This window comes from Erpetoichthys calabaricus, chromosome 3 (assembly GCF_900747795.2).
Source record: "Erpetoichthys calabaricus chromosome 3, fErpCal1.3, whole genome shotgun sequence".
NCBI lineage: Eukaryota > Metazoa > Chordata > Cladistia > Polypteriformes > Polypteridae > Erpetoichthys > Erpetoichthys calabaricus.
In genome coordinates this window covers 12,170,691-12,196,864 of record NC_041396.2, presented here as the reverse complement: position 1 = coordinate 12,196,864, position 26,174 = coordinate 12,170,691, and the positions used below count along the sequence as shown (strand labels likewise).

The 26,174-nt window shown below is 42.3% G+C and overlaps 1 protein-coding gene across 1 annotated transcript; it reads left to right on the top strand.

Moving 5' to 3' along the window:
* Positions 1–1,096: 1,096 nt before the first annotated feature.
* On the top strand, positions 1,097–16,230 carry LOC114647754 (pulmonary surfactant-associated protein D-like). Its single transcript, XM_028796377.2, has 5 exons — positions 1,097–1,344; positions 7,827–7,916; positions 9,487–9,585; positions 11,158–11,250; positions 15,659–16,230. The coding sequence occupies exons 1-5, from the start codon at positions 1,134–1,136 to the stop codon at positions 16,030–16,032; spliced, it is 867 nt and encodes a 288-aa protein (XP_028652210.1). The 5' UTR covers positions 1,097–1,133; the 3' UTR covers positions 16,033–16,230.
* Positions 16,231–26,174: the final 9,944 nt, after the last annotated feature.

Genomic DNA, 26,174 nt, shown 5'->3' with positions numbered 1-26,174 from the left:
TATCTATCTATCTCATCTCCCCATTAAATGTCCCGGGGCTTCATGAACACACACACACACAAATAGCCTGAGTTGCCCACTTTCAAATTTAAAAAGGACCCTAACTTGTGTCACCTCATCAACCTGATAGAGCTCAAGAAGATCTGTGGAGAAGAACGGCAGAGAATCCCCAGATCCAGGTGAGTGAAGCTCATCACGTCAGACCCAAGAATACTCTAAAGGGCCTTCAACCATCCATCCATCCATCCATCCATCCATCCATCCATCCATCCATCCATCCATTTTCCAACCCACTGAATCCGAACACAGGGTCACGGGGGTCTGCTGGAGCCAATCCCAGCCAACACAGGGCACAAGGTAGGAATCAATCCCGGGCAGGGTGCCAACCCACCGCAGGGGCTTCAACTAGGTACTAGGTACTGAGTAAAGGGTCTGAAAATTTGTGTGAATGTTATAGGTCATTTTTAAAAAAATTTTAAAAATGTGCAAGAATTTTTAAAATCTTGCCTTTGCTTTGTCATTCTGAGGTATTGAATGTTGCTTGATGAGGGAAACGATGAATTGAAATGATTTTAACAGAAGCCTGAAAACCAGCAAAATGTGTAAAAAAGTGAAGGGGGTCTGAAAACTTTCTGGAGGCACCACATTACTGTGTTTAACGGCACTTTTAAGGCAGAGCCACAACAGAAAGCCCAGATCTTAGGATCTCAAAGACGTCGCTTCTTCAGGTGTGGTGTCCACTTGGCCACTGAATTTCTAGCTCGGTGAGAACAGAGATGTTCCCTAACTGACCATCAGCATTTTTGATTTTCTCTGGAGGGGTCCCGTTTCATGTATGGACCTAACCAACATCTAGTTAGCTTCCATCATGTGATGAAATCCCCTTACTTCCAGCAAGAACCACTACTGTGGAGTTCTCATGTCAACAGCAAACCACAAGGCCTCAACTGCCAAGCAAATCACATGGATGAAACTTCAGAACGTAAAACCCCCAACACTGCAGATCTGTAGGAAAACAGCTGATGGTGGTGGTGGTCACAACCACAACTGGTGACGGCATGGTGACAGCCCACTCTACGCACTTATTTATCACACTTTTCTCATCTCATTTCACAGTGCAACGTCGGCCAGAGATGAACTCCACTCCGCCACCTCAACTGCTGCTCTTGGTGTTACCATTTCTGCTTCTGCTGCAGACATGGCCCAGCCTGGCTGAAGAGAAACAAATATTACCATCGTGCACCGGCTACCCAGGGATACCAGGCTCACCGGGCAACAATGGACTGCCAGGAAGAGATGGACGAGATGGAAATGAGGGAAGAGAAGGAGCGAAAGGAGAAAAGGGTAAGACAAAGTGGGACACACAGGACCTGGGAAGGGGGACCATCAGGGAAAGGAAAAGCTGGCAGATGTGACTAACTGTAGCTGGCACGGGTGCCACGATGTGTGGGCAGTACACACTTGCCATTATAGTCAGCTTCAAGTCAAAGTTATTTCATCACAAACCATGGTACATTTGTGTTTGTTCAAAAGTCAAATGTTTTCTATACATTTTTTTTAAATAACTTGTCCTCACTGGACCTTTATAATGAAGACTATGGGGCACAAAGCAAAATTAAAAGCTTAAAACTTACTGAATTCATTTTTCAAGGCAAGAGAGTAATTGAGCTTTGAACCATGCCTTGGAATTACACACACATTGAAAAATGGCTCATTTTCAAACAACAAAACAGCAATATTATGAGATTCAGCCAATTTAGAAAGGAGACCAGCTGTGCACGTGCCCTCACCGCTTACCTTCCGCGATGATAACCTTTCACCGCCCGGGCTGCGGTCTCATCTCGAAACACCAAATCGCAGCAAACTTTTCCTGCCCCATGCTTTGTATTGTGTTGATTTACTCTCCTCTCACAAAGTTATTACAATCATACAATCAAATAGCAAAAATTGTACCAGGAATATGCGTTAAAATGATAATTTCCAGTTCCCTTTCATTGTCAGAAGCAAGTGCTACAGTGCTGTTTGTATGTTTTCCTCTAATGAAACGTTCGCTGCTTGACATTATCTTTGTTGATGCTGATGACATCTTGCATGCGAAGGTGAAGCAGCTGAGAGTTTTATATTCTGTGGTGTGAGACTTAATTAAAAATTTTGCTCCTAAATAGTTTGTATTTTGGCTGCTGCTAAGGAACCGTATGGGAACTTTCAAAGATTTTTGATCTGATGATAGACAGGCTTGACTTTTGGGTTCAACTTGTGCATTGCTTAATGGTTTCTCCCCGGTCACTTCCATCCATCCTGCTTGCCTCTCCTAGTTCAAGGCTTAACGTAACTGACAAGATGAAGACAATGGATACACCATGTCAATTTTATGTAGTATTTTACCTTTGATAGTAGACACTGTACACATGAAGATCTACCGATTGCCTATTCAAAAGTGTTGAAAAAGTCAAACAGTTTCCATGGGGTGTATTTTCTATTTCACATGACTGTATGTAGAATGATGCAATCTAAAGGATCGCACAAAGATGCAAAGAAAACGCAATCCGTCTTGAGCTTCACATCTACAACACCTCTAGCTCTGTACCTCCATGTTCCAGACTTCTTTCCATATCAAACCTCCATATCCCTCACACCTTCTCCTACACACAAAATGCAATTATACAATACAATTTCTAAGAAGAGGAGGAGAATTTTTTATACAATAAATTTTCTAAGAGGAGGAGTGGATAGGAGCATGCACTGATAAAGCGCATTGCCACACCCACCACATGACAAACCAACTCTGGATCCCAGATTGGGACCCAAGTGTAGCCATGCAACGGGTGACACCTCAGCACCACTCAAGTTCAGATGGAACAAAACCAGTGTGAGTTTTTTTATGTTGGCTGGGGTGCCAGTTCTGTCACCAACCCCCAGGTTTTTCTCTGCAGGTTGGAGGGCCTACATGCAGGGCTGGATGCAGATTAACATCATACCCAGGATGGAGCAATTGCAGGTGAAGGGCCTCGCTCAAGAGCCCAACAATGTTGAGTCACTTTTGGTGTTTACAGGATTTGAATCGGCAACCTTCCGATTACCAGTGCAGATCCCTAGCCTCAGAGCCACCACTCCTCCCACAATCTAAGAAGACAAGGAAAAACTCTTGTAGGGAAAAAATGGAAGATACCTTAGGAAAGGCAGATAAAGAGAGAGAGAGGTAGGTGGGCATGCAGTGGGTTTCAAAAAAAGGGGGCAAATACAACACAATACAGAGAACAGTACACAAATAATTCTCATTACAATATAATATTGAATTTGTTCAGAGTGCTGGAGACCTCGGCCATCAAGCTGCCTCCCCCTATTGGTCATTCCACAGATGAAAGGACCCCTCTACCCGACAATTCCTGCGATCCTCCATCAGGGATGACTTTACCTTAGGCAGGCAAAACAACTTGGCAGGTGGGCCATGGCACCAAGTGCCACATGTGAGTACTGAGAAGAGAAACAGAATAGGTGAGGGTTAGTAACAAATTATAACTATCATGTTACTTATGTTTTAGTGCTAATGAGTAACAACAGAGATTTGCAGTCTGTACAGTTAATCAGCAGCTCTAGTCAGGGTGTGCTGAACTGAAGTAGTGAGTCTTCAGCCGGGATTTAAAAGCTGAGACCAAAGGGGCATCTCTTATAGTAGCAGGCAGACCACTCCACAGATTAGGGGCCCTGTAATTAAAATCTCGACCTCCCACTGTTATTTTATTAATCCCTGGAATCATAAGCAGACCGGCATCTTGAGATCTTAATGTGTTCTCTGGTTTGTAAGTCATGATATGTTCAGACAAGTAAGCCGGACCTCGGCCATTTAATGCTTTATATGTTAAAAGGAGGATTTTGAAATCTGCCCTAAACTTAACCGGGAGCCATTGTAACGACTCTAGAACTGGAGTTATGTGTTCGTACTTTCTTGTTCTTGTAATAATTCTCACATCAGCATTTTTGATTAACTGGAGGCTGAGAACAATTTGAACATCCAGTGAGCACCGCATTGCAGTAGTCAATCCTACTACAAATAAATGCATGAATGAATTTCTCAGTATCCCGATTATTCAGAAAATGCATTCATTTCTCAACATTTTTAAGATGGAAGAAACCTGATTTGGACAACTTTGTAATGTGCACTTTAAATGACGTGCTAAAGTCAAAGATAACTCCTAGATTGCAGGCTGATTAGGTAAAATTAATGGCGATTCCAACTGAGTTAAATGATGACAAAATATTGTTGGGATCAGCGTCATTCCCTCCAATAATTAACACCTCTGTTTTATCGGTGTTTAAAGATAGGTAGTTCTTATCCATCCACTACTTTAATTCACTAACACAACTAATTAAAGACAACATCAGAGAAACTTCATTTGATCTAAAAGAAAGGTATAACTGGGTGTCATCTGCATACGAGTGAAAATTAACATTATGTTTCCTAATGAGAGATCCCAGTGGAAGAATGTAAAGTGAAAACAGTAAAGGTCCGAGTACTAAGCCCTGCGTATAATGATGGAGTCCTGTCAGCACATTTCTGTACATACTGGAGTCAAAATAACTAAACCAGGCGAGCACAGTGCCTGTAAGCCCAATATCATTTCCTAGCCTGTGCTGTAAAATAGAATGGTCAATGGTTTCAAACGCTACGCTTAACTATAACAACATCCTTCAACAAGTTTCTTTCATCAGAGGAATTTAGAATGTCGTTTACAACACAAATTAGTTTAGTTTCTGTACTATGACCAGTGTGGAAGCCAGACTGGAATTTCTCAAATAAATTGTAATGTGTAAGGTGTGACTGAAGCTGACTGGTGACTACTTTTTATAGTATTTTAGAGAGAAAGGGTAAATAGCATTGTTTTAACTTGCACCCCAATATAAAAATGCAAAGGAGAAACCATCCCTAAATACATACATGATGATAGTACATTTTATTTAACTAACAAAGCCTTACCCAAAAAGTTCAAAGCTCTTCCATTCCACATTGACATGAAGATTAGACTGGTGCATTGGCAGCCCCCAAGTTCCTCACCAAATAGGCTACAGTCAGGATCATGGAGACCTCTCTCCTGCTATGAGGCATCTTACATAGCACAGCTGAAGCCAATAAAATGGCTGAAGCCACTTAGAAATCCAACATGTTCATCTTTGAAGGGCTCACCACATTCACTCATTATACCATTATGTTAAAAGTGGAATATCTATAATAATAAAAGGCAAAGCCCTCACTGAGTGACTGACTGACTCACTGACTCACTCATCACTAATTCTCCAACTTCCCGTGTAGGTGGAAGGCTGAAATTTGGCAGGCTCATTCCTTACAGCTTACTTACAAAAGTTAGGCAGGTTTCATTTTGAAATTCAAAGCGTAATGGTCATAACTGGAACATATTTTTTGTCCATTCACTGTAATGGAGGAGGCGGAGTCACGTATCGCGTCATCACGCCTCCTACGTAATCACGTGAACTAAAAACAAGGAAGACATTTACAGCACGAGACACACGCGGGAACGAAGGTAAATGACGTTAATTTTTGACTGTCTTTTAATACTGTGTAAGCATACATATTAACACATGTGCAATTAAACGTGTGCATTTACGGGGTGATTTCTGAGGCTTAAAAGCTCACCTTTTATCAAACGCGGGAAGAAAGGTAACTGACGTTGTTCACTGTCTTTTAATACTGTGTAACCATACATATTAACACATGTCCAATTAAACGTGTGCATTTACGGGGTGATTTCTCAGGCTTAAAAGCTCGCCTTTTACTAAAAAGGTAAATGCAAAACTATTTTCAATCAGTTTATTGAAACGCTCCCATTAAGGATTGCAATAACATATTCGCGAGATAAAAGAACGAAGTAGGGGGAAATGGAGGAACAGCTGCAAACAGCGAAGAGCAAAAAATTAATTAAACAATTGAGAACGGAGCGAGTTAAGCATACAAGCATGTTCATAAGGGAAACAAAGCACGGTGTAATACGTAAGTTTAAATTAAGTTAATAGAAACGCTCCCGCTGCGGATTGCAATAACATATTCGCGAGATAAAAGTTTAATGAGAAGACACGAGGTATAAACGAAGCACACGCCGTGGCGCAACGTTAGGGGCAACAGTTTCAACCATTCTATGATCTGCTTCTCGCAACTGAAAGACGGCACATGGCGGATGTTAGCCGACTTGCTGACCGCAACGTTAGGGGCTTCAACTATGGCGCTGACGCAACATCTCAGTGCCAACACTTTGCAGACTGTACTTAAAAGACACGCCCTCCTCACTGGACAGTTAAAAACACCAATCAAACTAACGATGAGATCAAGTATTACCCAATCAAAACTAGGAAAGGAGGCATCTTCATAAAATGCGTGTGGGATGATTTGCATGAGACGCTGCTTTAAAAAAAAAATTATAAAAAAAAATACGGGATAAATCCCATCCAGTATTGATTCAAAACGGGACGCGCAATTTCATTCTCAAACGCGGCACGATTCCGTATTTTAAAGGACGGGTAGCAACCCTACAGTGCCAGGTAACCACCCATACAATCAGATTGTGATTCAGACTAGGAATGCAATGAATGTAATTACCCCGATCTACATACAAGGCGAAAGTCTTGCAACATTCAAAGATGATGGTTTGGGATAATTACTACTTATTAAGTACAACATTGAACATAAAAGAGCTTATGAAGCCTTGAACCGAAAAAAGCAAGATCTCAGAGATCGTAAAAAAAAAAAAGGAGGTAATGTCGTTTTACTCGCTGTAGATTTTAGTCAAACATTACCAGTTATTCCACGAGGGAGACCAGCAGATGAACTCAACGCGTGTTTAAAATCCATGCTTCTCCCACGGTCGGTTATATGTCGCGTGTTCTCGGGTAGGTACACCAAAAAATGTATACATTTAAGCATGTAATGGGCAAACAAAAAATGAGGTATGCCCGAAGGCACTGCAGTAGTACTCAATGTAACTTTACTTCTTAAATGTTAATGTTTTACTGTTTAATAATTTATACGCTTCTTATATATTGTTCAAATTCTTTTATCAAAATACCAGTGACAGCGCAATGCACGATAACATGGAGTGAATACACCATACGCATCTGCCCACGGCCGCCCTGGTGTGCGCAGATAGGAGTTGATTCTAAAATAAAATAAACATAAGAGTAATACATTCATCACCCATAAAGCGGATAGCAGACATGACGTATTATATGTGTACCACATTTCAAGTCAATACGTGAAACGGTTTGCAAGCTACATGTGATTTAAAATCCTGGACAGACCAACGAAAAGCCACGGTAGCAAATTATAGAAGAAGATTTTACTGTTTAATAATTTATATTTATATGAAATGTGCTTCTTATATATTACTTCATATTCTCATATGATAATGATGTTAATGTTGTTTATATTGATTTCTATGTTATTGTAAGTGCATCTATGTGTGTATATGTATGTATGTATGTGTATATATATATATATATATATATATATATATATATATATATATATATATATATATATATATATATATATAAAAAATATATGTGTATATGTATATATAATATATCTGTATATGTGTGTATATGTGTATATGTATATATATATGACAGCAACACTCATAACAATGACAACACAATTACATTGACAATCATGTTACGTTATTTTTAAAATGTTTCCTTTACTTTTTCATAACCTCTTTAACACACTACTTCTCCGCTGCGAAGCGCGGGTATTTTGCTAGTTGGAAATAAATTTAAAAATGTATTTTGTATAACAATTTCATTTATTATGATTCTTTCAGGAGAAATTGGTGCCCAAGGTCCTCCAGGAAATGACGGACCAACTGGATTACCAGGATTCCAAGGTACCCCAGGAGATGCTGGGCTGAGAGGTAAGCCTCCAAATGTGTGTGTTTTTTGAATACATATTTCAGCGTTTCACTCCTAGAGCATCCAGAAGCTTGTCTAGCACTTCCATTTCTGATGTTTCCTGCTCTACTTGAACCAACATCTAATCACTGAATCTCAGTTACACTAACCAACACGTTGTCAGCCAAATGAAAATCGGTACATTTGGTTCTGACGTCAATGGAAAATCAGAGTGTCATTTTAATTTACTAATTAAATGCATTTTGTGGTGGATCTCCTAGCCCTTTGCTGATGATTTGGTCATGTTGGCTTAACTGAGTGGTGACCTCAAGTGTGCACTGGGGTGGTTGTCAGCCAAGTGTGAAGCGGTTGAGATGAGAATCAGGACCACCAAGTCTGAGGTCATGGATTTCAACCACAGAAGGGTGGAGTGCACTCTTCAGGTTGGGGAAAAGATGCTAACTGATGCTGCCTGAAATGGAGGAGTTTGAGTATCTTGGGAATTTGCTCACAAGTGAGGGGAGAGTGGATCAAGAGATCAAACATTATGTGGACATTGTACCAGTCAGTCATTATGAAGAGAGAGTGTGGAACAAATGTCAAAGTTCTCGATTTACCGGTCGATGAACATTCTGACCCTCATCTGTGGCTTTAGGTAGTGAACAAAAAACTAGATTGCCGATACAAGCTGCAGGAATGAGCTCCTCTCGGAGGGTGTCTGGACTCGACCTTAGTGGTAGTTTGAGGAGTGCAGACATTCAGTGGAGCTTAGAGCTTTAAGTAGAGCTGCTGCTCCCCAATATTGAAGTGGTTCAGACACTGGAACAGGACGCCTCCTTGTGGAGGTGTTACGGGAATGTCCAGCCAGGAGAAGACCTCAGGACAGACCCAAAACATGCTTGAGAGATTATATGTCCCAAGTGACTTGAGAACACCACAGTGTTCCTTAGGGAAGATGGAGGAGGTGGAAGGGAAAAGAGATGTCAGGTAATCTTTACTTGTTCTGTTAACCCTGACCCAGATAAGTGATAGAGGATGGATGGAATGATGGATTGTTATTGAGTAAAATTCATAATTAAAATATATGTTCTCTAAAAAAAAAATCTATTTGAGTTACCTTATGATTGGTGCATGGAATAGAAAACTCTTTGTGCACACCAGCTGCGTGATAACTCGGCTAAGTGTAAAAGGTTAGATCTTGCACAATTCATTTCAATCAAATGTCACCTAGTTTCCATTTGATCTCCGTAGTGGTGAGAAGTTAACTGTTGAGAGATGTTAGATGGTTGTGGTTCTGCAGGTTAGGTTGGTTATCCAAAATTTGGCTAATATGAACAAACTAACTAAAAGTGAAGTGTTCTGTTCTGTGACACCACGCTGATTTTTAATTCTTATTTCACACACACCCTATCCTCTATTAACATGTGTTAACCACAAATACACTCACATTTGGTGTCACAGCTCCAAAGGTGGTTTACAAGATAATTTCTAAGTGGTACCCATCTACTGATCACCAAGTTTTTAGATGTCAACATGTTAATTAAGCTCTCTCAGAGACCAACGATAATTGTTGATACATTTGTATCGTTTCAGGAGAAAGAGGCCTGCAAGGTCCCCCAGGGAAATCAGGGCCATCAGGGGAGATGGGACTCAAAGGAGAAAAGGGAGATCCAGGACCAGTTGGCATCCCAGGTATCTAATTCCAGAATGTCATCCCTTAATTGGCTTGTCCAGTCAGCGTGTTAGACATTGTGTATCTTTACACTGGTTGGGCTGGTGAAGCACCTTAACATCATCTTCTAAGTCTCTCAAATGGGTGCAACCAAGAAACTCCACTTAATACATTTGCATTGGCTAATGAGGTGGATGGGAATCAGCACCTCCAAATCCGAGACCATGGTCCTCAGCCGGAAAAGGGTGGAGTGCCCTCTCAGGGTTGGTAGCGAGATCCTGCCCCAAGTGGAGGAGTTCAAGTATCTTGGGGTCTTGTTCACGAGTGAGGGAAGAATGGAGCGTGAGATCGACAGGCGGATCAGTGCGGCATCCACAGTGATGCGGGCTCTGCATCGGTCTGTCGTGGTGAAAAAGTAGCTGATCCGCAAGGCAAAGCTCTCAATTTACCAGTTGATCTACGTTCCTACCCTCACCTATGGTCATGAGCTATGGGTAGTGACCGAAAGAACGAGATCGCGAATACAAGCGGCTGAAATGAGTTTCCTTCGCAGGGTGTCTGGGCTCTCCCTTAAAGATAGGGTGAGAAGTTCAGTCATCCGGGAGGGGCTCAGAGTAGAGCCGCTGCTCCTCCGCATCGAGAGGAGTCAGATGAGGTGGCTCGGGCATCTGATTAGGATGCCTCCTGGACGCCTCCCTGGTGGGGTGTTCCGGGCACGTCTAACCGGGAGGAGGCCCCAGGGAAGACCCAGGACACGCTGGAGGGACTATGTCTCTCGGCTGGCCTGGGAACGCCTTGGGATTCTCCCGGAATAGCTAGAAGAAGTGGCCGGGGAGAGGGAAGTCTGGGCATCTCTGCTCAAGCTGCTGCCCCCGCGACTCGACCTCGGATAAGCGAAAGAGGATGGATGGATGGATGGATAAGGAGGTGCTGGAGAGAAGATTGGTGTGGGCAACATAAAACAACAACATACCTTATAGTTGGTGTGTCAGACAGAAGTGACCCTCAAAGTATCAAAAAGGTGTAACAACAGCAGAAGACAACATCAATGTGTTGGAGCACTTTGTGGCAAACTCCATATAATCGGAATAAAGAAAAATCATGAAGTGAGTCTTCCTCAGAATGGCATTCCCTCAGGTGTAACTGACTAAGATGGTGGCTGCTCCAGTTATGATGTGTACAGGCAGGAAGAGGCGGGTCCAGGTGGGCGGACCCAGGAAGTGACATCGGACGAGAAGAAATGTCGATCTTCCTTTCTACAGGGGGAGGAGAAGAAAGGTTGTCATCACACAGGGCCAACCCCTGGATTGTTGGAGAATTACCAGCACAAAAACCCTTACAGTGCCTCCCATGTGCACGCACGTGACAGTAAATACTGAAAATGTTAGCCAGCTAAAGCCACCTAGTGTGGTACTATTCGGCAGTAGCAAGATAACAGTCCATTTTAGTAATGTTCTTAAGGATATACATTATATTAGGAAGGGAAACATAACAAAAAAGAGCAGCACAATACAATTTTATCAATCAAAGTTGTAGTTTTAAAGTGTTTGCCATCTGCTTTTTAACTTCTTTTTTTTGTTGTTTGTTTTTAGGACAACCAGGGAATGAGATCCAGATTGCACAACTGGAAACCCAGCTTGAATCAATTTCCAGGATGTGGGACAAATTCTCTAAACTTGGAAGACGTAAGTAGCACAGTTGTGAGTGCCATTCAAATGCAGTAACACCAGTTATACTGGCATGTGAAAAAGTAAGTTCACCCCATGGAAATTGAAAACTATTCACTTTTTCAACATATTTGAGCACGCAAGCAGTAGATGTGGTACAACCAGAGGTGTAGTGACGGGACAGGCAAGGGAAGGCAGGAAATTGCCTGTGGACCCTGAACTGTGAAGGTGCCCATAAGGATGTCCGTTTACATATCTAGTCATTGCAAGGACAAAACCAGAATGTAAATGACACATAGCATTAACACGCCACAACACCATTGGACCCCCTCCCCCCTCCAAGGGGGGCTCTAGTCTCTGTTGTGAGAGTGTCTGTGAATTACCCCTTGGGATTAATAAAGTATCTATCTATCTATCTATCTATCTATCTATCTATCTATCTATCTATCTATCTATCTATCTATCTATCTATCTATCTATCTATCTATCTATCTATCTATCTATCTATCTATCTATCTATCTATCTATCTATCTATCTATTAAGGAATGTTGCTTAAATGTAATCAGTGCCCCATTCATAATTCACAAAGAGGATTGTACTTAGACTTTGTTTGCTTTGAATTGTCTTGCTGGTAACTCTCTTATGCCTTTTGTGCTCTTCGGAACTTCATGTACTTAAAGAACATTTCTGTGATAATAAATCTTATATCTTATAAAGCTTCTATGTGGCTCTTTTTGAAATCAGCCAGGGTTTTTGGCAGGATTTCCACCTCTAGTGGGCATTTGCGAAATGCTTTTAAGACTAACATGCTTTGGGACTCCTAGTTCATGAAAGGGGGGTTTGTCCACATACTTTTGGCCATAAAGTGTATGTGGTAAGGCAGGAGCACGAATTGATATCATTTAAGAGTGTAAGAGATGAGACACTAGAAAGAGCAGGGGTCTTATTTATAAAACCTTGCATGGATTTGAGTGTGAAAATATCGGTACACCAAAAACAGGAACCCCCCCCCCCCAAAAAAATGGAAGAAACCTTGGGAAAGGCACTTCAAAGAGTGACCCCTTTCCAGGTAGGCTGGGTGTGCAGTGGGTGTCAAAAAAGGGGGTAAATACAATACAATATACAGAACAGAACACAAGTAATCCTCAATACAATACAATTGTGCAATAGAAATATTACAAGTACAAAGCAGAATTCAACAGTAGATGATATCACATAATATGATTCAGATTTGTTCAGAGTTCCAGAGACCTCGGCCATCAAGCTGCCTCACCAAGTGTCACATTTGAGTGCAGAGAAGAGAAACAGAATAGGTGAGGGTTAGTGACAAATTATAATTATCATATTACAGTCATCCCTCTCTTATCGCAGGGGTTACGTTCCAGACCCCACTGCGATAGGTGAAAATCCACTAAATAAAAAGCATATGTTTATATGATTATTTTTCTATTGTCACGCTTGGGTCACCGATTTGCACAGAAACACAGGAGGTTGTAGAGACAGGAACGTTATTCAAACACTGCAAACAAACATTTGTCTCTTTTTCAAAAGTTTAAACTGTGCTCCATAGCAAGACAGAGATGACAGTTCCGTCTCACAATTAAAAGAATGCAAACATATCTTCCTCTTCAAAGGAGTGCGCATAAGGAGCAGAGAATGTCAGAGAGAGAGAATAAGAGAAAAGCAAACAATCAAAAATCAATAGGTGCTGTTCGAACTTTTAAGTATGCGAAGCACCGTACGGGAAGCATATCACTTGACAAAGCAGCTGCAATTAAGCCCAGCAAGGAAGGGAGCAATGTGAAGGTAGTCTTTCAGCCTTTTTTGAGGAGCATCCGTATCCTCTAGGGGTGCGAACAGCCCCCCTGCTCACAGTATATTTGAGGAGTTTTATTTAATACGTAATACGTGCTCTGACTGGGTAGCTTCTCAGCCATCCGCCAATAGCATCCCTTGTATAAAATCAACTGGGCAAGCCAACTGAGGAAGCATGTACCAGAAATTAAAAGACCCATTGTCCACTGAAACCTACGAACCAGCGAAAAATCCGCGATATATATTTAAATATGCTTACATATAAAATCCGCAATAGAGTGAAGCCGCAAAAGTTGAAGCACGATATAGCAAGGGATTACTGTATTTATGTTTTAGTGCTAATGACTAACAACAGAGATGCAGTCTGTACTGTTAATCTGTTAATCAGCAGCTCTAGTCAGGGTGTGCTAAACTGAAGTAGTGAGTCTTCAGCCAGGATTCGAAAGCTGAGATCGAAGGGGCATCTCTTATAGTAGCAGGCAGACCACTCCACAGTTTAGGGCCCCTTTAACAAAAAGCTCAACCTCTGACTGTTATTTTATTAATCTTTCAGATCATAAGTAGACCGGCATCTTGAGATCTTAATGTACGTTCTGGTTTGTAAGTCATAATAAGTTCAGACAAGTAAGCCAGATTTTGGCCATTTAAGGGTTTATATGTTAAAAGGAGGATTTTGAAATCTGCCCTAAACTTGACCGGAAGCCAGTGTAAGGATTTAAGAACTGGAGTTATGTGTTCTTCTATTAATTCTTGCAACAGCCTTTTGGATTAACTGGAAGGTGTATAAAGAACAATTTGAACATTCAGTGAACACCGCATTGCAGTAATCAATCCTACTGCAAATAAATGCATGAATGAATTTCTCAGTATCCCGCTTATTTAGAAAATGCCTTAATTTCTCAACATTTTTAAAATGGATGAAACATGATTTAGACAGCTTTGAAATGTGCGCTTTAAATTACATGCTAGAGTCAAACATAATTCCTAGATTGTGGGCTGATTCAGTATAATTAATGGTGATTCCAACTGAGTTAAATGATGACAAAATATTGTTGTGATCAGCGTCATTCCCTCCAATAATTAATATTTCTGTTTTATCAGTGTTTAAAGATAGGTAGTTCTCATACATCCACTCCTTTAATTCACTAACACAACTAATTAAAGACAACATTGGAGAAACGTCATTTGATCTAAAAGAAAGGTATAACTGGGTGTCATCTGCATACGAGTGAAAATTAACATTATGTTTCCTAATGATAGATCCCAGTGGAAGAATGTAAAGTGAAAACAGTAAAGGTCCCAGTACTGAGTGTTGCGGGACACCATATTGAACCTCTGTATATAATAATGGAGTACTGTCAGCATATTTCTATACGTACTGGAATCGATTTGATAAATAAGAACTAAACCAGGCAAGGACCGCGCCTGTAAGCCCAATGCCAGTTTCCAGCCTATGTAGTAAAATAGAATGGTAAATGGTGTCAAACTAACAACATAATTAGAGTGGAGTTTCCTTCATCAGAGGATATCAGAATGTTGATTACAACACAAATTAGTTCAGTTTCTGTACTATGACCAGTGTGGAAACCAGACTGGAATTTCTCAAATAAAAATTGTGATGCGTAAGGTGTGACTGAAGCTGATCAGCGACTACTTTTTCAAGTAGTGTGTCCCATAACTGAGCCTGCCCTTTTAATTAGCTTATTGATTCAGTGGGTCTCTCCTGAAGTGATGTTACCAGTCAAGCACACCACAATGTCAATCACAGAGTCATAGAAGATATGAAGGATGTCACTTCCCACAAATTAAAAGTTCACAGTCTCCTAAGGAAAAAGAGCCCGCTCTGCCCTTTCTTATATATATCCTCTGTGTTCCGACACCAGTCCAACCTGTCATTAATGTGGACCCCCAAGTACTTGCAAGAGTGGACCACCTTTACATTCACCCTCTGAAAAATGACCGGGCACAGAGGTTGTTTGGTGTGATGAAAGTGAATAAGCAATTCCTTGTTTTTTCTGATATTAAGTTCCAGACAGTTCTCTTTGCAAACTTCTCCACTTGTCTCCTCTCCTCTGACTCATCCCCCTTTATCAATACACCCCATAGCTGCAGAATCATCTGAGAACTTCTGCAAGTGACATGACTTCCTGTTCTATTTGTAGTCAGAGGTGTACAGAGTGAGGCGAAAAGCAGACAGGCCTGTTCCTTATGGTACTCCAGTGGTCCTCATACACTCCTTGAGTCTCACAAGCAGTGGTCTGCCTGACAGGACACCACAGGCTCATCCCCCTGCATATGTCTGAGTTTACCTCCTTAACAGGGATAGCTGGATGGTATTGAAGGCAGTTGAGAAATCAAAAAACATCAATCTTGCAGTCCTGCCATCTTTGTTCAGGTGAGAACAAGCCTTATGGAGCAGATAGATAATTGCATTCTCCACTCCCATGTTCATCTGATAGGCAAACTGCAGTGGGTCCAGGTGGTCTACCACAACAGGACTCATATAATCCAGGACTAGTTTCTCCAATTTCTTTATGATATGAGTCGTAAATGCCACTGGTCTGTAGTTATGAACGTCACATTACAATGACTTTTTTTGTTTTGTCTCAGGTTTTACCTTTATCTACTGGACAGCTCATAAACACAAACTCTTGGCAGTCACCCACACGAAGGGCAACTTTGAAAATGTCCTGAAGCTCTGCAGAGAGGCAGAAGGATTGATGTTCTACCCAGAAGATGAAGAAGAAAACAGCATCCTCCAATCGTTTCACAGGAAAGTGGGAATACTGTACGTTGGCGCCACTGACGCAAAGACGGAGGGCACCTTCATGGACCTTAACAACAAGCCGTTATCTTTCACTAAGTGGAAGGCTGGAGAGCCCAATAACGCGGGAGGCAACGAGAACTGCATCCATACTTTGGATAATGGAGAGTGGAATGACACCTCCTGCAATGGTGAATTTTACACTGTCTGCCAGTTTTAAGCAGGTTTGGTATAGTTTGAGCTCCGTCCTGGAACGGAAAATAGGACATTTTTGAACTGCAGACTGTTTATTTTAAATTTTAATTATTTTGCTCAAATGAACCAGGATGAATTGAATTTGCAGGATGTCAAGTACCCTTTCTTTTCTTGTACATTCTTTCTGTATTGTACCAGTACTTTATGTATCTGTTCCAGTCAATGGGAATGGGTATAGAAAAGAAATATTCCCATTTTGTTTGCTTTACAGCCTTAAATGAAAACACACATAACAAATATTTCTTCCCAGCTTTACTTACTCAATGCAACTGATAACATCCAAGTGAAAGAGATGACAGCTACAGTTCATCCATCCATCCATCCATCCATCTAGTTTCCAACCCGCTGAATCCGAACACAGGGTCACAGGGGTCTGCTGGAGCAAATCCCAGGGCACGAACCAATCCCAGGCAGGGTGCCAACCCACCGCAGGACACACACAAACACACCCACACACCAAGGCCAATTTAGAATCACCAATCCACCTAACCTGCATGTCTTTGGACTGTGGGAGGAAACCGGAGCGCCCGGAGGAAACCCATGCAGACACGGGGAGAACATGCAAACTCCACGCAGGGAGGACCCGGGAAGCGAACCCAGGTCCCCAGATCTCCCAACTGCGAGGCAGCAGCGCTACCACTGCGCCACCGTGCCGCCCAGCTACAGTTCAGAAGATGAATAAAGGATCACCTCCAAATGTCAATTTCATTTTGTTGACCCCCCTTTTGCTTTAATAACAGCCTTGAGTCTGTTGAGATTCTTCTCTATCAGCTTTGCACACCTAGATTAATAATATTTGCCCCCCACTCTTCTTTACAGTTGAGCTGTTCAAGTTCGGTCAAATTGGATGGTGAGCGTTGGTGGTCTGTTATCTTCAGATCTTTCCACAGATCTTCACTGTGATGTAGGTCTGGGCTCTGACTGGCCACACCAGGACATTCACTTTTTTCTCCTTCAGCCACTGTGTGCTCAATTTTGCTGTGTGCTTCAAGTCATTGTCGTGTTGAAAGGTGAACATTCTGCCCATCTTCAACTTTCTGGCAGAGGGTAGCAGGTTTTCCTCCAGAATTTGATGGTATTTTGCCCCATCCATTTTCCCTTATACCCTAATGAGAGTCCCAGGCCCCCCACAATAGGATGCTGCCCCCTCCATGCTTTACTGTAGGTATGGTGTGTTGTGGGTGGTGAGCTGCATTGGTGTACCATTTGGTATTGAGGCCAGATAGTTTGATTCTAGTCTCATCTGACCATAAGACCGTTTTCCACTTGGCATCAGAATCTTCAAGGTGCATTCTGGCAAAGCTCAAATGTGGCCTTTCTTGAGAAGTGCGACCCTCCCGAACAAGCCACACTTGTGGAGCACTTGTCAAATTGTTGTCACATGCACACAATGACCACTCTGTGCCATCAAATCCTGTAACTCCTTCAAAGAGGCCATTGGCCTCCTGGTAGCCTCTCTTACCAGTCTCCTCCTTGCTGTTCCATCCAGTTTGGAGAGTCCTAGAAGTACCAGACACTTGACACGTCTTTATGATGGACTTTACTGAGCTCCTCGGGATTGATGAAGCCTTTGAGATTTTTTTTGTCTCCATCTCCTGTCTTATGTCTGTCCACAACTCTATCCCTGAGATCTTTTATAAGTGGCTTGCCACGCTTAGTCAGTTGTTTGCTGTCAGTTGCACTACCAAGCAAGGGAATGAATGCTCCAGGAACAGCTTCACTAATCACATGGATAACAACTGATCACCGGTGGAAGGAAACCAGTAACCGCAATGGTAATGGTGGGCACTGACACCTGATGGAGTTTGGGGATGGGGTGATCCTTTATTAATCTCAGGATTTCTTGTTTTTGATTTTTTTAAATTCTTCTGATCTGTAGCTGTGATATCTTTCACTTGGATGTTAGAGATTACATTGAGTCAGTAAAGCTGGAAAAAATATTAGTTTGTGTGTTTTCATTTAAGGCTGTAAAGCAAAAAAAAAATGGGAATATTTCAATGGGGGGGGATTCTTTTCTATACCCACTGTAAGTGCAGATGACACAGAACCAGTTTTAATTAATTTATAACCTGGAAATGGATAAAATTATAAATTGCAGAATTCATATTGTCACGCTTGGGTCACAGATTTGCACAGAAGCACAGGTGGTTGTAGAGACAGTATACAGACTGGGAAAAGAAGAAGTGCAGAGGTGCATAAAGGTCACCTGAGCAGCTGAGATAAAAGACAAGTAGTTCACCTGCCTCTTTAACATTGGAATGACATGTCTAAGATCCTGTTTTCTCTTGCTATACGTTCCAGAAACTGTTAAAAATTGGAAAGTGAAACCTGGATTAAGTTCCCAAAACTTGAGATGAAAACACAGAGATGGTCAGTAGAGAGTTTGATAATTATAGAATATACTGTGTCTGTTACGATTACCACGTCTGCCAAGATGGGATGTAAGCTGCCAGCACAATTGCATGTGAAAACTCTCTTGGCATTGTCACAAACTCCACAAAGAGTCATAGCAAGGTATGGGGCAGCCACCCATATATTATTTTTCTGGCTGCAAATTACAAATAAATGACAGGACTGATGTGCACAAACTGGAGTCCAAAACAGAACTGAGGGAACAGGGAAAAGGTGGAGGCTTTTAAAGGTCAGGGTAGGAAGTGACGTCAAAGGGGCTGGGATCGGAAAGGTCTTCAGCCATAGGCTCGAGCCCGGACGTGACATCAAGGGGGCCGGAGCCGGCAAGGCCTTCCTCTAAAGGTCCAGACCCAGAAGTGACGTCAACAGGGCCAGGTGGAACTTCCCGTGAATGGTCTGCAGGAAAGCGAGAAAAAGAGTCAGTGCACCCAGTCTGATTCAGAATTGCCCTCACTCAAGCCCAGGGGTGGGCAAACTTTTTGGCTCAGGGGCCACATTGACTTTTAAAATTTGACAGACGGGCCGGGCCAGCACTAGATGTGTACATTGTAGAAAAGGCGCTATACAGGCACCTGACCCGGCACAGAAAGACACAGAGGCACGTATAAAGCACAAGAACTCGTTGTCGTGTTGAAAGGTGAACATTCTGCCCATCTTCACCTTTCTGGCAGAGGGTAGCAGATTTTCCTCCAGAATTTGATGGTATTTTGCCCCATCCATTTTTCCTTCTTCCCTAATGAGAGCCCCAGGCCCCCCACAACAGGATGCTGCCCCCTCCATGCTTTACTGTAGGTATGGTGTGTTGTGGATAGTGAGCTGCATTGGTGTACCGTTTGGTATTGAGGTCAAATAGTTCAATTTTGGTCTCATCTGACCATAAGACCTTTTTCCATTTGGCATCAGAATCTTCAAGGTGCATTCTGGCAAAGCTCAAACGAGCCTTAATGTGGCCTTTCTTGAGAAGTGCGACCCTCCCGAACAAGGCACACTTGTGGAGCACTTGTCAAATTGTTGTCACATGCACACAATGACCACTCTGTGCCATAAAATCCTGTAACTCCTTCAAAGTGGCCATTGGCCTCCTGGTAGCCTCTCTTACCAGTTTCCTCCTTGCTGTTCCATCCAGTTTGGAGAGTCCCAGAAGTACCAGACACTTGACACGTCTTTATGATGGACTTTACTGAGCTCCTCAGGATTGATGAAGCCTTTGAGATGTTTTTGTCTCCATCTCCTGCCTTATGTCCATCCACAACTCTATCCCTGAGATCTTTTATAAGTGACTTGCCACCCATAGTCAGTTGTTTGCTGTCAGTTGCACTACCAAGCAAGGGAATGAATGCTTCAGGAACAGCTTCACTAATCACACTCATTACAACTGATCACCGGTGGAAGGAAGCCAGTAACCGCAATGGAAATGGTGGGCACTGACACCTGATGGAGTTTAGGAGGGGAGGGGGTCCTTTATTAATCTCAGGATTTCTTGTTTTTGATTTTTTTAAATTCTTTTGAACTGTAGCTGTGATATCTTTCACTTGGATGTTAGAGATTGCATTAAGTAAAGCTGGAAAAAATATTAGTTTGTGTGTTTTCATTTAAGGCTATAAAGCAAATAAAATGGGAATATTTCAATGGGGGAGATTCTTTTCTATACCCACTGTAAGTGCAGATGACACAGAACCAGTTTTAATTAATTTATAACCTGGAAATGGATAAATTTATAAATTGCAGAATTCGTATTGTCACGCTTGGGTCACAGATTTGCACAGAAGCACAGGTGGTTGTAGAGACAGTATACAGACTGGGAAAAGAAGAAGTGCAGAGGTGCATAAAGGTCACCTGAGCAGCTGAGATAAAAGACAAGTAGTTCACCTGCCTCTTTAACATTGGAATGACATGTCTAAGATCCTGTTTTCTCTTGCTATACGTTCCAGAAACTGTTAAAAATTGGAAAGTGAAACCTGGATTAAGTTCCCAAAACTTGAGATGAAAACACAGAGATGGTCAGTAGAGAGTTTGCTAATTATAGAATATACAGGTGCTGGTCATAAAATTAGAATATCATGACAAAGTTGATTTATTTCAGTAATTCCATTCAAAAAGTGAAACTTGTATATTAGATTCATTCATTACACACAGACTGATGTATTTCAAATGTTTATTTCTTTTAATGTTGATGATTATAACTGACAACTAATGAAAGTCCCAAATTCAGTATCTCGGAAAATTAGAATATTGTGAAAAGGTTCAATATTGAAGACACCTGGTGCCACACTCTAATCAGCTAATTAACTCAAAAGCCTTTAAATGGTCTCTCAGTCTAGTTCTGTAGGCTACACAATAATGGAGAAGACTGCTGACTTGACAGTTGTCCAAAAGATGACCATTGACACCTTGCACAAGGAGGGCAAGACACAAAAGGTCATTGCTAAAGAGGCTGGCTGTTCACAGAGCTCTGTGTCCAAGCACATTAATAGAGAGGTGAAGGGAAGGACAAGATGTGGTAGAAAAAAGTGGACAAGCAATAGGGATAACCGCACCCTGGAGAGGACTGTGAAACAAAACCCATTCAAAAATGTGGGGGAGATTCACAAAGAGTGGACTGCAGCTGGAGTCAGTGCTTCAAGAACCACCACACACAGACGCATGCAAGACATGGGTGTCAGCTGTCGCATTCCTTGTGTCAAGCCACTCGTGAACAAGAGACAGCGTCAGAAGCATCTCGCCTTTGGACTGCTGCTGAGTGGTCCAAAGTTATGTTCTCTGATGAAAGTAAATTTTGCATTCCCTTTGGAAATCAAGGTCCCAGAGTCTGGAGGAAGAGAGGAGAGGCACAGAATCCACGTTGCGTGAGGTCCAGTGTAAAGTTTCCACAGTCAGTGATGGTTTGGGGTACCATGTCATCTGCTGGTGTTGGTCCATTGTGTTTTCTGAGGTCCAACGTCAACGCAGCTGTCTACCAGGAAGTTTTAGAGCACTTCATGCTTCCTGCTGCTGACGAACTTTATGGAGATGCAGATTTCATTTTCCAACAGGACCTGGCACCTGCACACAGTGCCAAAGCTACCAGTACCTGGTTTAAGGACCATGGTATCCCTGTTCTTGATTGGCCAGCAAACTCGCCTGACCTTAACCCCATAGAAAATCTATGGGGTATTGTGAAGAGGAAGATGCAATACGCCAGACCCAACAATTCAGAAGAGGTGAAGGCCACTATCAGAGCAACATGGGCTCTCATAACACCTGAGCTGTGCCACAGACTGATCGACTCCATGCCACGCCGAATTGCTGCAGTAATCCAGGCCAAAGGAGCCTCAACTAAATATTGAGTGCTGTACATGCTCATACTTTTCATGTTCATACCTTTCAGTTGGCCAACATTTCTAAAAACCCATTTTTTGCATTGGTCTTCATTGATATTCTAATTTTCCGAGATACTGAATTTGGGAATTTGGGACTTTCATTAGTTGTCAGTTATAATCATCAACATGAAAAGAAATAAACATTTGAAATACATCAGTCTGTATGTAATGAATGAATCTAATATACAAGTTTCACTTTTTGAATGGAATTACTGAAATAAATCAACTTTGTCATGATATTCTCATTTTATGACCAGCACCTGTACTGTGTCTGTTACGATTACCACGTCTGCCAAGATGGGATGTAAGCTGCCAGCGCAATTGCATGTGAAAACTCTCTTGGCATTGTCACAAACTCCACAAAGAGTCATAGCAAGGTATGGGGCAGCCACCCGTATATTATTTTCCAGTCTGAAAATTGCAAATACATGACAGGACTGATGTGCACAAACTGGAGTCCAAAACAGAACTGAGGGACAGGGAAAAGGTGGAGGCTTTTAAAGGTCAGGGTAGGAAGTGACGTCAAAGGGGCTGGGATCGGAAAGGTCTTCAGCCATAGGCTCGAGCCTGGACGTGACATCAAGGGGGCCGGAGCCTTCCTCTAAAGGTCCAGACCCGGAAGTGACGTCAACAGGGCCAGGTGGAACTTCCCGTGAATGGTCTGCAGGAAAATGAGAAAAAGAGTCGGTGCACCCAGTCTGATTCGGAATTGCCCTCACTCAAGCCCAGGGGTGGGCAAACTTTTTGGCTCAGGGGCCACATTGACTTTTAAAATTTGACAGACGGGCCGGGCCAGCACTAGATGCGTACATTGTAGAAAAGGCGCTATACAGGCGCCTGACCCGGCACAGAAAGACACAGGGGCACGTATAAAGCACAAGAACTCGTTGTCGTGTTGAAAGGTGAACATTCTGCCCATCTTCACCTTTCTGGCAGAGGGTAGCAGATTTTCCTCCAGAATTTGATGGTATTTTGCCCCATTCCATCCGTGACCCACAGGCAATACACAGTCCCAAAACACTCTTTTCCTCACCACAACAATCCTTCCTTTTCACCACCACTCCTCCACAAGCATCGTCTCCTTCCTCCCAACTCTGGCTCCTCAAGTGGTGGTGGTTGGCCCTTTTTATATCCCACCAGGAAGCGTTCCAGGTGCTTAACCACCTGGTCCTAATTGTCCTTCCAGGTGGGGCTGAAAATACGTCCAACTGGGCTGTTGGAAGGATATAGCCCCCCCTAGCAGCCATCCCGGGCCCCAACCAAGCTGTGGAGGACTCCATCTCCCATGGAGCCCTGCGGCAGGTTGGGGAATCAGCGTCGGCCAGGGAGGCTGCCACCAAGTGTCCCGGGGGAGGTATTGAGCCGTCCATGGCTGCTCCTCCGGAACATACACAGCAGGGGCATCCCGGCCAGGCATGAAACCCGGCCGGTTCATCACAACATATCAAACATAAACATAAAAAAGGCATTACAGTGTTAATATTTACATTCACTTTTAGTGGGAACAGTGTTGTTGATCACCCTTAGTGCATCGAAGTCTGGTGTTAAGTTTCGTTGTGGCAATTCTCAGAACAGATCTGAGGTGTTCATCGCTCAACTGGGATCTGTGGGGTGCTTTGTTGGTGTTCATCACACTAAAAGTCTGTTCACACACATACGTAGAGCCAAACAACACCAGCATCCTCTGTGCCATCTTCTAAATGTTTGGAAATTTGGCTGCGCTTAATGAAGTTGTCCTCCTTCACCCTCTCCTGGATTCTTTTGAGCAACCCAACAGTTTTTTCCACTCAGATTTGGCGATCCATCAGTGGTAACGTTGGCGAGCGTACTCCAAGGTAGCTTGTGCCTATTTATGACCCCCGACACGCTGTCATACAAGTCCTCTCCCCGCGTTTTCCCCTTTAGGGATTCCATGGGCAAAAACTCCTCCGTTATCTCAAAATTGTCATTAATCCCTCTGATAAAAATTTTAAACTGAGCGGTGTCCTTTATGTCATTACTTCCGTCCAGTGCCAAGGAATATAATGTAAATGACTCCGCTTTTTTGTTTAACTTGCTAGCTAAGTCTTCGTCAATTAGCTCAACACGGCGAGTCACTGTCCTGAGTGATAAGCTAATTTTTTCAAATTTGTTCTTGCTCTCAGGACACAAGATGCCTGCTGTCTCTACCATGCACTCTTTGAGAAACTCCTCTTCGGAGAAAGGCTTGCTGGTCTTTGCTAATTTGAATGCCGGCACATAACTTGCCTTCGTGCTTGATTCTTGGATGGCAGTTTGTCGGATAAAGGTGTTTTGCTGAGCCTGCAAATTAGCTGGCAACTTCTGAGCAGTAGCCATCCGTTCTTACGTTGACTGGTTGCTAGCGTAATTAGCATGTTTGGTTGAAAAGTGACGGCTGATTTTGTATTCCTTTAAAACTGCAATGGTTTCTTGGCAAATAAGACATACAGCCTTTGACCGGACTTTAGTGAAAAAGTATTTAGTTGTCCATTCCTTATTAAACACTCACTGTCGACTTTTCTTTTCTTTGGCCCACACATTGTTGCAGATGGGTTCAGAGCAGTAGCAGAGTAATAACAGAGAATAACCTGGGCTCCACAAAATCAAGTCAATGTATCACTGCGCCACCTGGTGGAACTCCAGGTATTACAGGACAAGGTCGAATGAATGCAGTCATAATTGTGATATGATTTAATTTGGGCAATTTTGTACCAATCTTCGGCGGGCCGGATTAAAAAGACCAACGGGCCGGATGTGGCCCGCGGGCCGTAGTTTGCCCACCCCTGCTCAAGCCCTTTCACTGCCTCCCATGCACACGTGTGTGACAGCATATAATAAGGTCATAAGCCCACTGCAAACAGCTCAACATTTGGGTCGTATACTTGTGCTTTAATTGTAATGCGTCCAGGATGACTACCATTTTTCATTTACATTTCTTCTTCCTGCTTTTGCTCCTGCTTATGTCCGCCCCCATGATTGTAAATCCATCCAGTGCAACCGTGGACTCCGGAGTTTCAGCTCTAAGCCACATCTTAGTGAAACACAGGAGACTGCTGAGTTTGTGTTCCCTTTGGCTCATGATCAGCACTGAGAGCTCATCCATTTTATTCACTAGCGATCTTAGATTTTCAATTATAAATTAAAAAATAAAAATAATAGACCTGCTCTTGTATTGTGCAATGGAGCTAAAGGGTCCCAATAAGAAAAAAAAAGCCTTAAAACCTACCGACTTTGCTCACTTTGAAGTAACAAAGGTTTTGATTTAAGAAAACATTCCTTCCATGTCTCTGAAACATGATTGTGATGGCAAAAGTAAACTGAAAAGAACAAATTTTATCCCAGACTCTTGAAACTGTTTTTATTATTATTACCACACTTATTTTAACTTCACCCGTTTGTTGTCTGGTACAAATCTTGTAACTGATATTTAACCCACTTCCTATTGTCCAAATGGCTTGAAATTTAGCACACTTACTCACATCTGATGACAATACATGAATCAATAATCAGTTTCACTAATTGATCAATGAATCCATGTTAATTAAGAAATGAAATTTTCATATGAAGAATAGTTCAAGATTTCACCAATAGGTGGCGCAAGTAACAGATAGAAATATTAGAGGAAGTGTTAAAATATTGATTAAAAAATTATACTAAAACAAACCCAAGATGGCGCAGTGGGTAGCGCTGCTGCCTCGCAGTTGGGAGACCTGGAGACCCGGGTTCGATTCCTGGGTCCTCCCTGCGTGGAGTTTGCATGTTCTCCCCGTGTCTGCGTGGGTTTCCTCCGGGTGCTCCGGTTTCCTCCCACAGTCCAAAGACATGCAGGTTAGGTGGATTGGCGATTCTAAATTGGCCCTAGTGTGTGCTTGGTGTGTGGGTGTGTTTGTGTGTGTCCTGCAGTGGGTTGGCACCCTGCCCAGGATTGGTTCCTGCCTTGTGCCCTGTGTTGGCTGGGATTGGCTCCAGCAGACCCCCGTGACCCTGTGTTCGGATTCAGCGGGTTGGAAAATGGATGGATATATATATAAAATATTTTTTAAAAACCACGCTTATATTAAGTTAAAAAGTGTACTAAAAAGTAAAAAATAACATAAATCACTTGTAAAATAAAAGTGTGGGCGCTTTTCATCAATCAATAAAATCTTAGCAAAAGTGGTCGCACTTTTATTTTATGAGTGATGTATGACAGACTTATTTTTTACTTTTTAGTACTCTTTTTAACTTAATATAAGCATGGTTTTTAAAAAAGTATTTTTTTTTATTTATATATATTTTTTGAGATAAGGATCAGTTTGGAAAGGTGCTAAAGAAATAAAATATATTATTATTATGA

Coding starts and splice junctions, on each gene's coding strand:
- LOC114647754 (XM_028796377.2), top strand. CDS start 1,134: ATGAACTCCACTCCGCCACCTCAACTGCTGCTCTTGGTGTTACCATTT. Junction 1,345..7,826: donor AGGAGCGAAAGGAGAAAAGG/GTAAGACAAAGT, acceptor TGATTCTTTCAG/GAGAAATTGGTGCCCAAGGT. Junction 9,586..11,157: donor AGGACCAGTTGGCATCCCAG/GTATCTAATTCC, acceptor GTTTGTTTTTAG/GACAACCAGGGAATGAGATC.